The sequence below is a fragment of the Alosa alosa genome, chromosome 8 (genome assembly GCF_017589495.1).
Source record: "Alosa alosa isolate M-15738 ecotype Scorff River chromosome 8, AALO_Geno_1.1, whole genome shotgun sequence".
Classification (NCBI taxonomy): Eukaryota; Metazoa; Chordata; class Actinopteri; order Clupeiformes; family Clupeidae; genus Alosa; species Alosa alosa.
In genome coordinates, this window is record NC_063196.1 from 560,176 (window position 1) to 574,275 (window position 14,100).

Here is a 14,100-nt window from a genome sequence, read left to right on the forward strand (position 1 = left end):
GCTCCAGATTATAAATAATTCAATGCTATCAGGGCATGTACCACAGTCGTTTAAGTTATCTGTTATTAAGCCATCCCTCAAAAAACCTAGCCTTGACCCTAACAACCTGGCCAACTATAGGCCTATGTCTAATCTCCCTTTCATGTCAAAAATAGTGTCCAGACAAATTGGTGCCTTCTAGACTATGGTAAAATATGGAGTGCCTCAAGGCGCAGTACTAGGTCCCCTGCTATTTTCTCCCCTAGGCTCTGAAATTAGGAAACATGGCATTAATTTCCATTCTTATGCAGATGATACACAACTATACTTCTCCATAAAACCTGATGAATTAACTCTGTTAGCCAAACTTGACACATGCACTGTATAAGAGACATAAAGACATGGATGACAAATAATTTCCTGCTTTTGAACTCAGATAAAACAGAAGTCATGGTTTTAGGTCCTAAAAAGATGAGGGATATCCTATCCTCATCACAGGCTACATATAGTGATCTTTAACTGACCTCATCCACAAGTGTTAAAAACCTATGAGTTATAATTGACCAGGACCTACCACTAAATAATCACATAAAACAGATCACCAAAACGTCATTTTACCGTTTAAGTAACATTTCAAAGATAAGGAAGTCCTAATCCTTACCAGACGCTGAGAAATTAATCCGTGCTTTTGTCACCTCAAGGATAGACTATTGCAATGCTCTATTATGCTGGCTGTCTAAAGATCTTACAGCTTATACAAAATGCAGCTGCTCGCACACTCACTAGGACTGAAAAATATGAACATATTTCCCCCATCCTAGCATCTCTACACTGGCTACCTGTTAAAAGTTGCATTGCGTAAGAGAGAGAAAACTTTTTCCCCACCGTGGAATGCTGGGAAATTGCACATCTTAACGCTGAAATGTACAAAATGTTTTTTTTTTTTTTTTTTTAGATTTTGAAATAGATTTTTAAAAAGCATGTGCTTTTTTATTGAACATAGACAGAATTACATGTTATCACAATTGGCATCAGACATGGGCACAATGATACTTCAGTACAAAATAAGGAAAAAATAAGGAATGTACAGGCACAAGCATATATGTGTCACGGCCCACAGACTCAGGACAGGGAGGTAGAGTTCAAACAAGATATTTTTATTTAAATGGAAAACCAGGAAGTGGGTTGTCAAACCCAGGCCAGTACTAAACAGAAGTTCCACAGGAAACAGTAGGCCAAGGAGGGTCCAAAACACAGAAGATCAGCAAACTTAACGGAAGAAGTCCCAAAACACAGAAGATCGACTTAACAAGATCCAAATCCGGAGGTGACTCGAGGGGTCAGACCAGGAGGACACTGGAACAGGCAAGGGGAATCCAGGAGGCGTATTCCTTGTGAGTCAGGCTGGTGGATAGCACCTTGGTGTCATCTCTGACGAGGCCAGACAAAGACTGAGGGGAGACTGGGGTTTAAGTAGGGAGTGAGGCTGATTGGGAACAGGTGCAGGTCATTAGTAAACTGGGGAGTGTGAACGAGTGAGGGGAGCTTCAGGAGAGTGAGCAGTGGGTGTGGCTGGAACAGAACCTGGTGTGACTGTGACAATATGAACATAAAAAATGTTTTATCTTCGTTGGGGATCCCCCCAATAGTCATGGGCCTAACCGCTGAACACACGGTCTGCCACTGGTAGATAGTAGTACACAGTTGATTTACAGAAGGTGGTTTAGAGTAATATGAATTAAATATAAATATGTGCAGTGTATTACCTTATACAGTAAGAGCAGAATACATATGGCTATGTAGAATTATGTACAACATAGCCTACAGGTGCCAAGTAGCAGTAACATTATAATAGTAGTAAGAATAATATAGATATATGCAGTATATGAACAGAATATAATATAATAAAACAGAATAAATATGGATATTCAATATGAAAAATATAGAGATTATGTACATAAAGTACAGCTATGTGCAGTGTGGTAACAGTGCCATTGTAGTGCAGAAACAGTAACACTATAAGAGTAGTAAGAATAAATGGGCAGGATGAATAGTATGAAGATCAGTAGAATTACCATGTAGGTAACATAACATGTGCTTATTAGGTATTAACAGTGCATAATAAGCCGTTAACAATTCATTACTAACAGTTAGTTAACTGTTATCATTTAATAACATTAACTAACTGTTAACATCCAGCTTGTAAGTGTTAATAAGCAGCCTTTTAAGTTACTTACAAACATATTTGTTAACAGTTGTAAGTGTTAACAAGCAGCTTGTTAATGCTTGTTAATGGTGTATAAGACAAAGAGGTGGATAACTAATACGCTTATAAGACCTTTCTTACCTGTTTGTAGTAAATTTTGCAGCTCCCCAATCTAAAGTGAGGACCATGTAGCCTATAGCTCCACAAGCCTGACCTTCTATCTCTATCTACTGTATCTATCTAGCTTGGTTTAGCTGTGAGAAATCCGATGATGTTCATTATCTTACCAGCTATGATATTTTACAAATATGTTTCTGATGGAAAAATGGTGTTTAATTAATGTAGCAACAGACCACGAATGTTCGCCTCTGTTCAAGGCAAACTGAAACATGTTTCAAATCGATTGTCTATGTTTGCGACTTTGAACGCACCCACTTGTCATCTTTAAGCCTTGGTTGCTAGGTAACCAAACTATATACAAAGCTGGCATAATATCTTGACTGCTGACAAACTGACAAACTGTTTTATGCGTTCACCACTTTTCCATCAGAGACATATTTGTAAAAAGCATAGCTGGTATGATATAGAACATTATCGGAATATAGAATCAATATGAACATTTTCTTCAGGAAGACAGATAGGAATGTAGCTCTGTTAGTAACATTTCACACTATAATGCAGGAGACCCGGGTTCGATTCCTGCTCACTGCAGCAATTTTGAAGGTGCATTTCTCACAGCTAAACCAAGCTAGATACATACATAATTGCAAAATTTGACGGTTGCAGAAAGAAATGGCTCATCTTTAATGCAATATCTACATTGTTCCAAAGGCACATTCTGCTTATTAATCTATCCTTTTAAAAGGCTAACTGAAAAAAAAAAACACTGGAGAACCCTTTTGCAGTTATGTAAGCACATAATGTAATCTGAATACTGCTGCCCTGATCTCAGCTGGTATTTTGTCTATAATGGGGTAGAACGGAAATTTCTAAGTGACCCCAAACTTTTGACTGGTAGTGTATAGGCAGAAAAGTGTGAGTTCCACATCCTTTTTGGGCTTTGTTATCTCTGAAGGTGTTGTTGAGATGGACTCATCCAAGATCAAGGCAGTAATTGATTGGCCTACCAAAGTCCCTCAAAGATCTGCAGAGGTGTATTCACAACTACAGTTCCCTTGCCTCACCTCTGACTCCCTCCTCTGTCAGGTTTTTCTGGTCGGAGGCAGTGGGAAGGCTTTGCAACTACAAGAAGTGCCTCACCTCTACTCCCATTCTTATCATGCCAAATCCATCATGTCAGTTCATTGTGGAGCTGGATGCCTCTGAGGCTGGAGCTGTCTTGTTCCAGAGGTCCAAGTGTGCCTTTTTCACCTGCTGAGAGGAACTACGACGTGGGAGACAGAACTTCTGGCGGTCAAGCTCACTCTGGAGGAATGGTATCATTGGCTGGAGGGCTCTGAGGTTCCCTTTCTTGTATGGACTAGAAAGAAACCTTGAGTATTTGAAGTCTGCCAAACGACTCCACAAACGCCAGGCCAGGTGGAGTCTTCTTTAGCCGATTCAATTTCATCCTGTCTTTTCGTCCAGGTTCCAAGAATGCTAAAACTGATTCTCTCTCTCGACAGTTTAGTGCCCCTCCCTAACCACCTATTTGTCCCCAGTTCTGTCTGTTCTCAGGTTCTGGAGTGGGGTCACTTCTCCTGACTGACCTGCCATGCCGGAGTTAGGAGGACTAAAGCATTTCTCAAGTAACATTTTTGGTGTCCCCGAATGGTTGCAGGTGTCTAAGCCTTCATTGCCGCCTGTCAGGCCTGCGCACAAACAAGAGCTCAAATCAACCACCCATCAGACTCCTTCAGCCACACCCGGTACACAAACAACCATGGTCCTTGGCCTTGGATAGCCTTGGATTTTGTGACTAGCCTCCCACCTTTCAACGTTAACACTGCTTACTTGACAGATTCTCCAAGTGCACTTTGTTCCCCTGTCTCCTTCTCCTAAGGAGACAGCTTCCTTCATGATCCATGGGATGCCCTTTGACATGGGTGTCTGACCGAGGTCCTCAATGTGTCCTCGTTTTGAAAGAAAGTTTGGCTTATTGGAGGCACTGCCAGTGGGACATTTTTTGTTGGATTGCCTCAAAAGTAAAGCTAAGGTACGTTATTGAAATTAAGGATTTTAAACTCTGTGAAGGTAAATGCAGGTCTCTTTTATGTAGGAAATCCATGCAGAAATAAAACTAGTCACAAATTTGATCATGTTGGTATGAGTATATGTTGTATTGTGTGATTCTTACAGTATAAAAAATATACTAACGTCATAGAAACGTTGTAACCACTGTGTTCACCACTATGGTTAGATTGATTTGATTCGTTTAGATCAGTGTTTCTCAAAGGCAGACGTGGTAAAATATAATATAGATGAGTTGTTTGCAATATTGAACCAACTTGTATGTAAATCCAAACAGTTCTGCAACACTGTGTAAGCTACGCCAGTTTAAATCATATGAGTCCTCTGACACAATAAGCAAGGTGCCAAGATAATAAGCAAGGTTGTTCAGTGAGTATGTCTATTGTGTAATATACTGTTGAAGTAGGTCTACTGTTTTTTTTTTATTTTTTAGCTAGGTGGTCCGTGAAGTTTCTATTTATTGGTTAAGTGGTCCTTGGTCTGAAAAAGTTTGAGAAACACTGGTTTAGATCCAGTGAAATTACTACCTTGGCACCTAAGTTTGGTGTGATATTGACCTAAAGTGTGTTGAAACATGATACCGAGTGTGAACTTTTGTCTCATAGCTCATCTCAGCTTGTCCCCTGCACTCCGAAATCCGGCACTAGTTAGCCGATGCTACCAACAGGTTTTTCGTTGGGGGTGCCTCGGGCATCGGACTAGCCATGCAAAAAAAACACTGTTTTACACCATTTTACGAGGCTCAAAGTAGCTCCACAATTCATTGGTAGACTTCCGAGGGCCCTGGCATTTAAAATGAGACATTGAGAACTTTGAAAAAGCACTGGTAGTTTATTAGACGATTTATACAGACAGTACCTTCAGGAAGTTTACCGTTTGCTGCCATCTTGAATTCAGTCACGATAAGTCGAGCAATGAGTATAAATGAACAGGTATGATAAGGGATTAGATTCCAAAAATAATTCCGTGGAAATGCATGGATTCCAGTTGCTTTCAGTAGCAGCAACTGGAATGTATGTGTAACGGAGTAAAAAGAGTTGCTAGTTAAATTATATTAAAATTGATGCAACTACGCCATCTAGAGGCAGGTTGATTCAGTGTGACAGTGGGATTCGCGTTGTGTTTACCCAGACTGGAGATTACGAGATACTGGGTAAGTCACGCAATTTGGGAGGTCTGGGATAAACAATGTTTTCTTGTAATTCTAAGTGCATATGTCTCATATTTTGTCATGTAATGTACTTATAATGATTTCAGTTAACTATTTTGAGTTCAGTTGATGATTTATGCGTCTTGTAAAGTCATGTTTTAGAGACTTGCAACAATGCATATTTCCATGTGAACTAGCGTGCTAATTGTCACTTGCTTTACATGTTATTTAGATTGTTGTCCTGAGATCTATTTGCTGAACCCACAATTCCACACTGTCATACTTTGTTCCAGGTAACTATTGTTATGTTGTGTCAATGGTTTCATTGTCATGTGCAAGCTGCCTTATGTAACGGAGTAGTAAATAGTTATTTAAATGGTGTATTAAATCCTGCATAAATGGGTCCAGACTTTTATTTTGTTGCCTCTGTGTACAGTTTTGCATTCTGGGCATTTTGCAGCAGGAAGAGCTTTACTCTGCTGCAGGTAGGTTGGGATATTGTGGGTCAGAGAGAAAAGACATTAAAAGTCATATTTACACTGTGTTGAATAAGTCCTATACTTCCCCATTTAAGTATTATGTATTAGGTCACCTATAAATCACATTTGTGCGATGTTTCACACTGTATTGTTGTTTTTATTTTGTTTTGTATTTTTGTTTGACCTTGAAGCACAGTTGTATTGAAAAGACATATTTATAATATGACATTTATTTTGTTTAGGCTGACTCCAATTGGTTTCCCCAACCTCACTGTTGATTTGATGACCTTTTATGCAGGTAACCAATCAGATGTATAGTTTAGATTGTGTATTTAGGGAGCATTTTAAGTTATCTCGTGGCTCCGCTAGCATTCACGATCTAGAATGTGACTACCCTGGAACGTTCCCTACTGCATGCTAGCTGCAGTACCAGTAGCGGCCACAAGAGTGTAGCCTTTACCTTTGTATGAGCGCTGTTTGCGCATTCTTACATTGAAAAGTGGATGAAGCAATGTTTTTTCCTGCATGTTGTATGTCATATTTGTTTTAATTTTGAATAGTTTTGAGACTTGTATATGCTTCTGTATTACTGTACTAAGCTATTTGATCACAGTGTAATATATTTATATAGATTTGGATAATAGATAGAACTAAAAGTATTTCTCTCATTGCATACACTCGCACATTCACATTCATGTTTGATAATACACTTTTCCCTTTTTGGAATTTATTTTGTTTATTTTCTTAACACACCTCATACTAGTAGAAGCGTTAAATGTATTAATATTAAGTGCAGTGAAGTGAGGAGGAAGAGCTTTACTCTGCTGCAGGCTGACTCCAATTGGTTTCCCCAACCTCACTGTTGATTTGATGACCTTTTATGCAGATGCAGGAATAAACTACCTTTCTCCACCAACTGGGAATTCTTCATTAAAAGACAAAACGCAGAAGTACAGACCAGTAACACTTATACACTAGCTTTATATAGGCAGCTTGCGCTAGCTTAGCTATATTGCAGACCAGCGTGGTAGTTTGGAGATTAGCCACATGTGCTCGAGTGCTGCGTTTGCAATGATAAACATGTTCCTTATTTTGTTATTTCAATATAATGTAAAATGGATCAAGTAGTTTCACTCTTGTAATGCTGAAATGTACTGTATGTTGTGTAATTCAGCCTAAGGCTTATATCAGATATTCTAAAACTTAGCCACTATATGATCACACACAGTTTTATTTTGTTTCATAGATATATCATATACATTTGCAACTAGCACAAATACATTCAATTATACAACAATTGGGTTCTATGGAACTATTTATTTGTTTCTGATTGGCCGAGAGACGTTCCATGAGTTGGAATATCCCTGGACATTTCAACTCAGACTTTGCACAGCTAATAATAAATCACTCCGCGATACAATGCGAAGATTTGACACAATGTTCTCATCCCATCTCTCCACTATTTTAAGCAATGGGTTACTCCTTAGCAAACCATAACGAAACAGTGCTTCACCACATCTGTGGATTAAGCTACACAGTCAACTCAATGTAAATTAAGATAAACGAGGATGCTAATTGTTCTCAGCATTGCCAGCATTGTGTAGGGCCTATAATATGATTGTCACTTGGAGGAGACTTGTAGATAACTAACGTTAGCATAGTTTGCTAACCGCTGCTAACGTGCTAGCATCGTGTCAGAAAAACATATGGGGCTGTGCACAGTAGTGTAACATTTATTCACCATAAATTAATAAAGTTGAGTGGTTCTGCAATGTAGGCTATGTTTCCGTTTATTTGCAGTACCATGTCCCTTACATAACATGGCCCAGTGTCCTTGTAACATGCATGCAGCAAAGCTAGATATGAATGTGATTTCAGCCCGACTTTCAACATTTCTTTCAAGAAGACACGTAAACCACAAAGACCCGTAAAGAGGGATCTGGAATGTTGGTTACCTAGCAACCAAGACGCTGTCTATTGAAAAGGGAACTGTTTTTTGATGCGTAAGAACGATGTCGAAATTAACATTTTTAAACAATATTGGGGTGTTTTCAGATTATTTAGTTTGTGGTAGAATTGTTGTATAAAAAGCAATATAGCACTTTCGTGATGGTGGGATTGGTCATGGATATTCCCACGGCTGTTGTTGCCTCGCCACCGGGCTCGGCCTGCATTACTCTGGCCGAACAACACCCGTGGGAATATCCATGACCAACCCCACTCTCACTCGTGCTATATTGCTTAAGTATTTGTAGGCTATAGCGTTTACGCAGACTGGAGATTACGAGATACTGGATTGTTGTCCCGAGATCTATTTGCTGAACAGTAGAATGGAGTAACCCGTCACATGCATTTCCACGGAATTGTTTTTGGAATCAGATTCCTTATCATCAAGTCTATGAAGTGTGGAGCTACTTTGAGCCTCGTAAATGGTGTAAAACAGTGATTTATTTGCATGGCTAGCCAGATGCCCGAGGCACCCCCATTGAAAACCTGTTGGTAGCACCGGCTAACTAGCGCCAGATTTCGGAGTGCAGGGGACAAGCCGAGATGAGCTATGAGACAGTGGTATCTATATTTGGGGCCTAGTGGAGCTAGATGGGTAGGGCCTAGATTTAATTTGAGACAGCTGACTGAAATTTCATCAGTAGCCTGCAATGGATAGTTGTTGCAAGGACAATTTAACTGCAGAAACAGCATAATGAGGTCAATCCACATAACACAATGCATACAGCTTTCAATGGAACTGTTATACTCAATATAAGTTCTGCCCTCACCAAAAAAGCCCCCACCACCTCCCCCACTGATCTGAATTTAACCCCTGCATTAAGGATAAATATACAATTCTCAGCAGCTTTCAGAAATGTTCATGGTCATTATGTATTTTACCTCCATGTATTGTAGAACAAGAGAGGAATATTGAGTCCCACTGTCAGCCACTCCTGAGCACAAAGGAACATGATGCAAAAAAGGCTATGAATGGCAAACTCTGGGAGGACCAGCTGGAACAAACAAGAAAAAAAAAAGCATTTATTTGGATCCATAAGGAAAAGCAGTAAGACAAGATCCAAATACTTTGGGAACAGTCACTGTCAAGTTAAAGATTTTCATGACCCTCATATTTGTACCAATATATTCTGAAGGTTACCACTTATAACACAGAACAATGATACTGTGGTATCTAAGCCAATCGAGGTGTCGAGGTCTCACGATATACAGAATTGGGATTGAGAACGGGTCTGGGGAACCTTTCATTTACTTCCAATTTCCAAGCGGTGTAACTAGCAGTGAAATTCAGCTGAAATTAGTACATTGAACTCTTACCAAAAGTCTTACCAGTGGAAGTACAGCAATTACATCTTCCTTGTAAATGAAGATTTTAAATGCAGTTGTTTACTCATTTCTCTGTCTGTAAAAATTGACAACTGCATTATCTCTGAGAGCCCAACTGTTAAAAATCTTGGTGTTACTTTTGACTCTAATCTTACTTTCCAGCCCCATATCAAAGCGGTCACTCGATCCGCTTTCTACCATCTAGGCAATATTGCTAAGATTAGATCCAGGTCATCTCTCCGTGATGCCGAAACACTGGTTCATGCTTTTGTATCGTCAAGACCTGATTATTGCAATGCCTTATTCTCTGGTCTCCCAGCAAGTACAACACAGAGCCTCCAACTTGTCCAGAACACTGCAGCTAGAGTCTTAATGAAAGTGAAGAAATACAGTCACATTACACCAGTCCTAGCTTCTATTCACTGGCTGCCAATACAAGCCAGATCCAATTTTAAAATCCTTCTTTTAACATACAAAGCCTTGCGTCATCTTGCACCTGTTTACCTGAGCGAGCTCCTTAAGCCCTACACACCATCACGTGCTCTGCGCTCTATGATTGCTGGCCATCTTATTGTTCCATCCGTAAAGAAAAAATCAGCTGGACACAGGTAATTTGCGTACCGTGCACTGGAATAGCCTCCCTTTACATGTCAGAGAATCGGGCTCTGTGGACTGTTTTAAATCCAGAGTAAAAACCTTTCTTTTTTCCCCAACATTTTGGTCAACCACTAGCCCTTTGATCACCCTTGCTTCACTGACTCTGCTGCTTTATTGTTCCAGGGGATATGTACTGTCTTTACTGTCTCATACAGTTTTTATTGTTGTTTATTGTATGTTTTGTCTTACGTATTTATTCATTCATGTTTTTATTCCAATTATTTTATTCCACTATACAATTTTAATTTATAATTTTGTTTTGTCTTAATTTTATCATTTGTATTGTTTAAGTGTTTTGAGACCATGGCAATGGTGATATTACACTATAAATATCAATAAATTGAATTGAATTTCCAAATAAAATACACATCCATATAGTTTAACACTGATGCCATCAGCACAGTCATTGGTTGTGTTGCACAGCACTGCTAACTGCACACCTCTGTCTGTCATCATATAAAGCCCACTCATGCCAAATAAGCAGTTTTGATTCCTAGTTCTGAGTCTCCTGGTTCCTAGGTTTTTGGTGATTAAGAATTTGGTTACAATGGGAAGGTCTAGACCTACAGATCAATTTCAAATTTGCTACCAGGTTTGTCTGGGTTCACTCAGGCTAGAGGCTAGAACTCCACAACACAAAGCGGCTTCCTGCAGCAAGTTCATTAATTCCGTATGTCGGGACACCTTGAAGGTCATTATCCTGCTTACATCCTGGTTGCCACTCGTGTGTTTAGGAAATAGGCATGCATGTATAGCACACAAGGGGAAACATGGTTTAGTGTGAAAAACACGCCAACCCGTTTAGTTTGTTGTCTTTAGTCACAAACAATGATGGTGGGTAGCCAATTCCACATCTTTATAAGCCCTCTTAAAGCAATACAATGACAGGATTCATTGCATCAATCTTCAAGGTCATTTAGCGCTAATATGGTACCCAGTAACCAACTAAAAGGGTAATGATTCTAACTGATCAATAATGTTTTAGTGCAAATCAGGAATTCCGGAAGCACATTGGCAATGTCAGAGACTTTATGCTCCGTTGGACTTTGAAGCTGTAACAACTGCATTGTGTTGCTTTAAGCTTGCTAACTGCTCTATTTGCTTGCTAGTAGAGTTTGGGAAGTGACCTCCATCAGTGGATTCGCATTTTGCATGTTCTGGTACCACTTTACAATAAGGTGTGTTAACAAATCATTTACAAGCTATTACTAAATGGTAATTAGATAAGAGTTTGGTTCCAAAATCCTCCATTTGATTGAATTTTTAAGCATTTTTTTACATTTTGTTTTCCAGCTAATTTCAGTGCAACAAGAGTTATTGTTATTTGATGTATCAAAACAACAATTGTATTGATATTACCTGAAATACACAAATAAATAAAAATGATTAATGTTTTTGAAATTGGAGATATAGTGTTTTTGAACCAAACACTTCTAAAAGTAGTTTATAAGTCACATAAAAGAACATATTGCAAATGCATTCACAAGTTATTAATAATGATTAATTATGTTTTTATGAGCCATTAGGTAAGGCATAATGGACAACACAGCGTTTGGTTCACAGAAATTAAGACACGTTTGAGGTTGTAAAATGGCCCCCACACGCAGCGGAGGGGTGTTTAAACCTTGTAAGTGCATTCATTTTTGTGAACCAAACGCTGTGGAGTCCATTATTCTGCTTATTCTATTGTTGCCACTTGTGTTGTGTTTATTTCCTATTATAATTAAAATGTTTTAATCTCTAAAACTGTCTTTACTACTACTAGAACTACTTCTTTCCGACACATATCAACTAATTTCTCAACTTGCAGGACAAATTGCTGTCACTATTTCTAAATGGATGTTGCTATTGCCAGTCGTTAGTTCCATCTCTTCCATTGTCAAGCGGGCATATCCCAGGATTCTAATGAGATGTGAATGGCCTCTTGTTTTGTCTATGTCATTATGTCTTGATGTAGCCTGTTCCAACAGGAACGCTGTGCGACTACGCCACTCTGTCTGGCATCTGGCTATTTTTTTGTGTGTGTTTGTAAATTGTATTTTTAAATTCCTTTTTTTAAAGTGACCTTAGGTATTTTGAAAGGTGCTTTATAAATAAAATGTATTATTATTATTATTATTATTATTAGAGGGGGGTGGATTAACTCCCGATGCACATAGGGTATAATGCAAATAAAGTTGATGGAAAGGGTTTATTCGCATAGCGTGACGTAATCTTCAGAGAATCTCAGCAATCTCTTGTGCTTCCCAAACATTAGGCAACTTGATGTGCTCTCTTTCTTGTTCACGTAGGATAAAACAAACTGAATACACACATCGGTGCATCGGTGTTTCGCAAACAACTCTGTATTCGGCACAAGTCGCAAGTTTATACAACTAGTGCAGTGCCCATTCAAACATGCCATTCCTGAAGAAAACCTGTAGCCCAATTACATGCCCAAAGGTATGCCTGCTTTAAAAATAGGATGATAGGGAAACATCATTCCAACTAAGCATTCAATAATGAATACTGAATATTATAATATATTAGCCTATAATTAATGTGGCCTCTAATAAATGTGTAATAAATTTAGGCATGGCTGCATGTGACATTTCTACAGATCAGAATGACATAAGCCTAACAACTGTGTTGAGTTAAGGCTAAATGTGTATTAAGTTTACTGAATAACGTCCTAATACTGAAGACAAACCATTTTGTGGAATAATGCATCATTGTTTGAAATTTGCAACGATGTGACTCAAAATCAGTCTTTAGCATAAGTGACGTCGCTCAGTCTGCCACTTGTTGTCTAGCTATGTGGCATTAGCCTATCGCTCGTTTCAATTTGGGACCTTGCAGTCGGAATTGTCGTTTGTTTAGTCAAAGTCTCAAGTCCAAAGTAGCCTGGGCTATTCGAAGCATCAGTTTATTGCACATACTTTAAACAATTAACTATTGTAGGCTACCATTAATTAATAACGTAGGCAACACCCAGGTAACATGTTGTCCAGGCTATCTGAAACAAGGGGTTGCCTCTCATCTACAACAACTGGTTACCTTGGGCTGCTACAGTCGTCTGTGCACTGTGCACAGTAGGCCTATGCTACTCTTTGTGGTTGATCAACTAAAAATAAAAGATGTATTTGGTGATGACGTTATTGTAGGCCTAGAAGACCTAAATTCTGAGAAATTAAATGGTACGAGAAACAATCTACATAGCGCACCAGACCGCAATGTCCTCAAGGGTTGAATGAAGGGAGTTTGCAAAATTAGTGTATTTAAGTCAATAATCATTCTTAATTTTCGAAATGTCTTTGTCAGGGAACATATGACTTTTAAAAACCATAGGCCTGGTAGTCGCTCAGACAAGGAGTTATAAGATAAAGGCAATTCCATTTGTGTTACCTAAAGCCCTCCTTACACTGACATACTTTGGAAAGATTTGCAAAGATTTGGAAAAGATTTTTGAAAGACAGTCTCAGTCTCAGCCATTACAGTCTTTACAATAACTATGCCAGATTAGTGCTAGGTAGCACACTAGCGCTACATTTTACATGACTAGCAAAAATACAGTTGGATTTTTTTTTTAACCTTGTTTGTTGCGTCAGTCAGTTTAGTTCAGTTCCGGACAGACTAGCAGTATTTTGTCCTGTAATATTTTAGTAGCAGCCTAACTTTATATCCAACTCTACCCCCTTTCCAACGTGTAGCCTAATGGTAACGTACTTGTTTAGGCTAGCAGCTTGTTGACGTCTAGTAGCCATGAGCCGCTGGTCTAGGCTTTTTTGCAAATGCAACCCGAAGTGACAAGTGACGAACTGACTTATTTTCAATGACACCTACCACATAAAGGCGAGAAACTGATGTGTGGGCTTATCCTAACAGACAGACCGCACTACTGTTGATACATTTTAACTGTACATTTTCGTGCAGAAGAACATTATTTTGGGGCGCATTGAGAAAGGGGGCAAAGTGAAGTGAACTATTTTGCACTCTGTTATGATACTGTCAGGTCTAGGGTAACACTATGGCTAATATATGCAACTTTTCATTTGCAGAATGAGAGAATTTGATGAGAGTGAGGCACTAACAGTTAAGAAAGTTGATGAGGGTTGTAAAACAAATTG

At 38.9% G+C, this 14,100-nt stretch overlaps 1 protein-coding gene across 3 annotated transcripts in view; it reads right to left on the reverse strand.

Annotated features, from left to right (window-relative positions):
* The window catches only part of cnih3 (cornichon family AMPA receptor auxiliary protein 3), a 145,237-nt gene that overhangs the window by 54,997 nt on the left and 76,140 nt on the right, over positions 1 to 14,100 (reverse strand). For all 3 annotated transcript variants that reach the window (XM_048251299.1, XM_048251298.1, XM_048251300.1), the window contains exon 4: positions 8,894 to 9,006. In XM_048251299.1, coding sequence (XP_048107256.1) covers positions 8,894 to 9,006 — 113 coding nt within the window. The remainder of the gene's footprint in view (positions 1 to 8,893; positions 9,007 to 14,100) is intronic.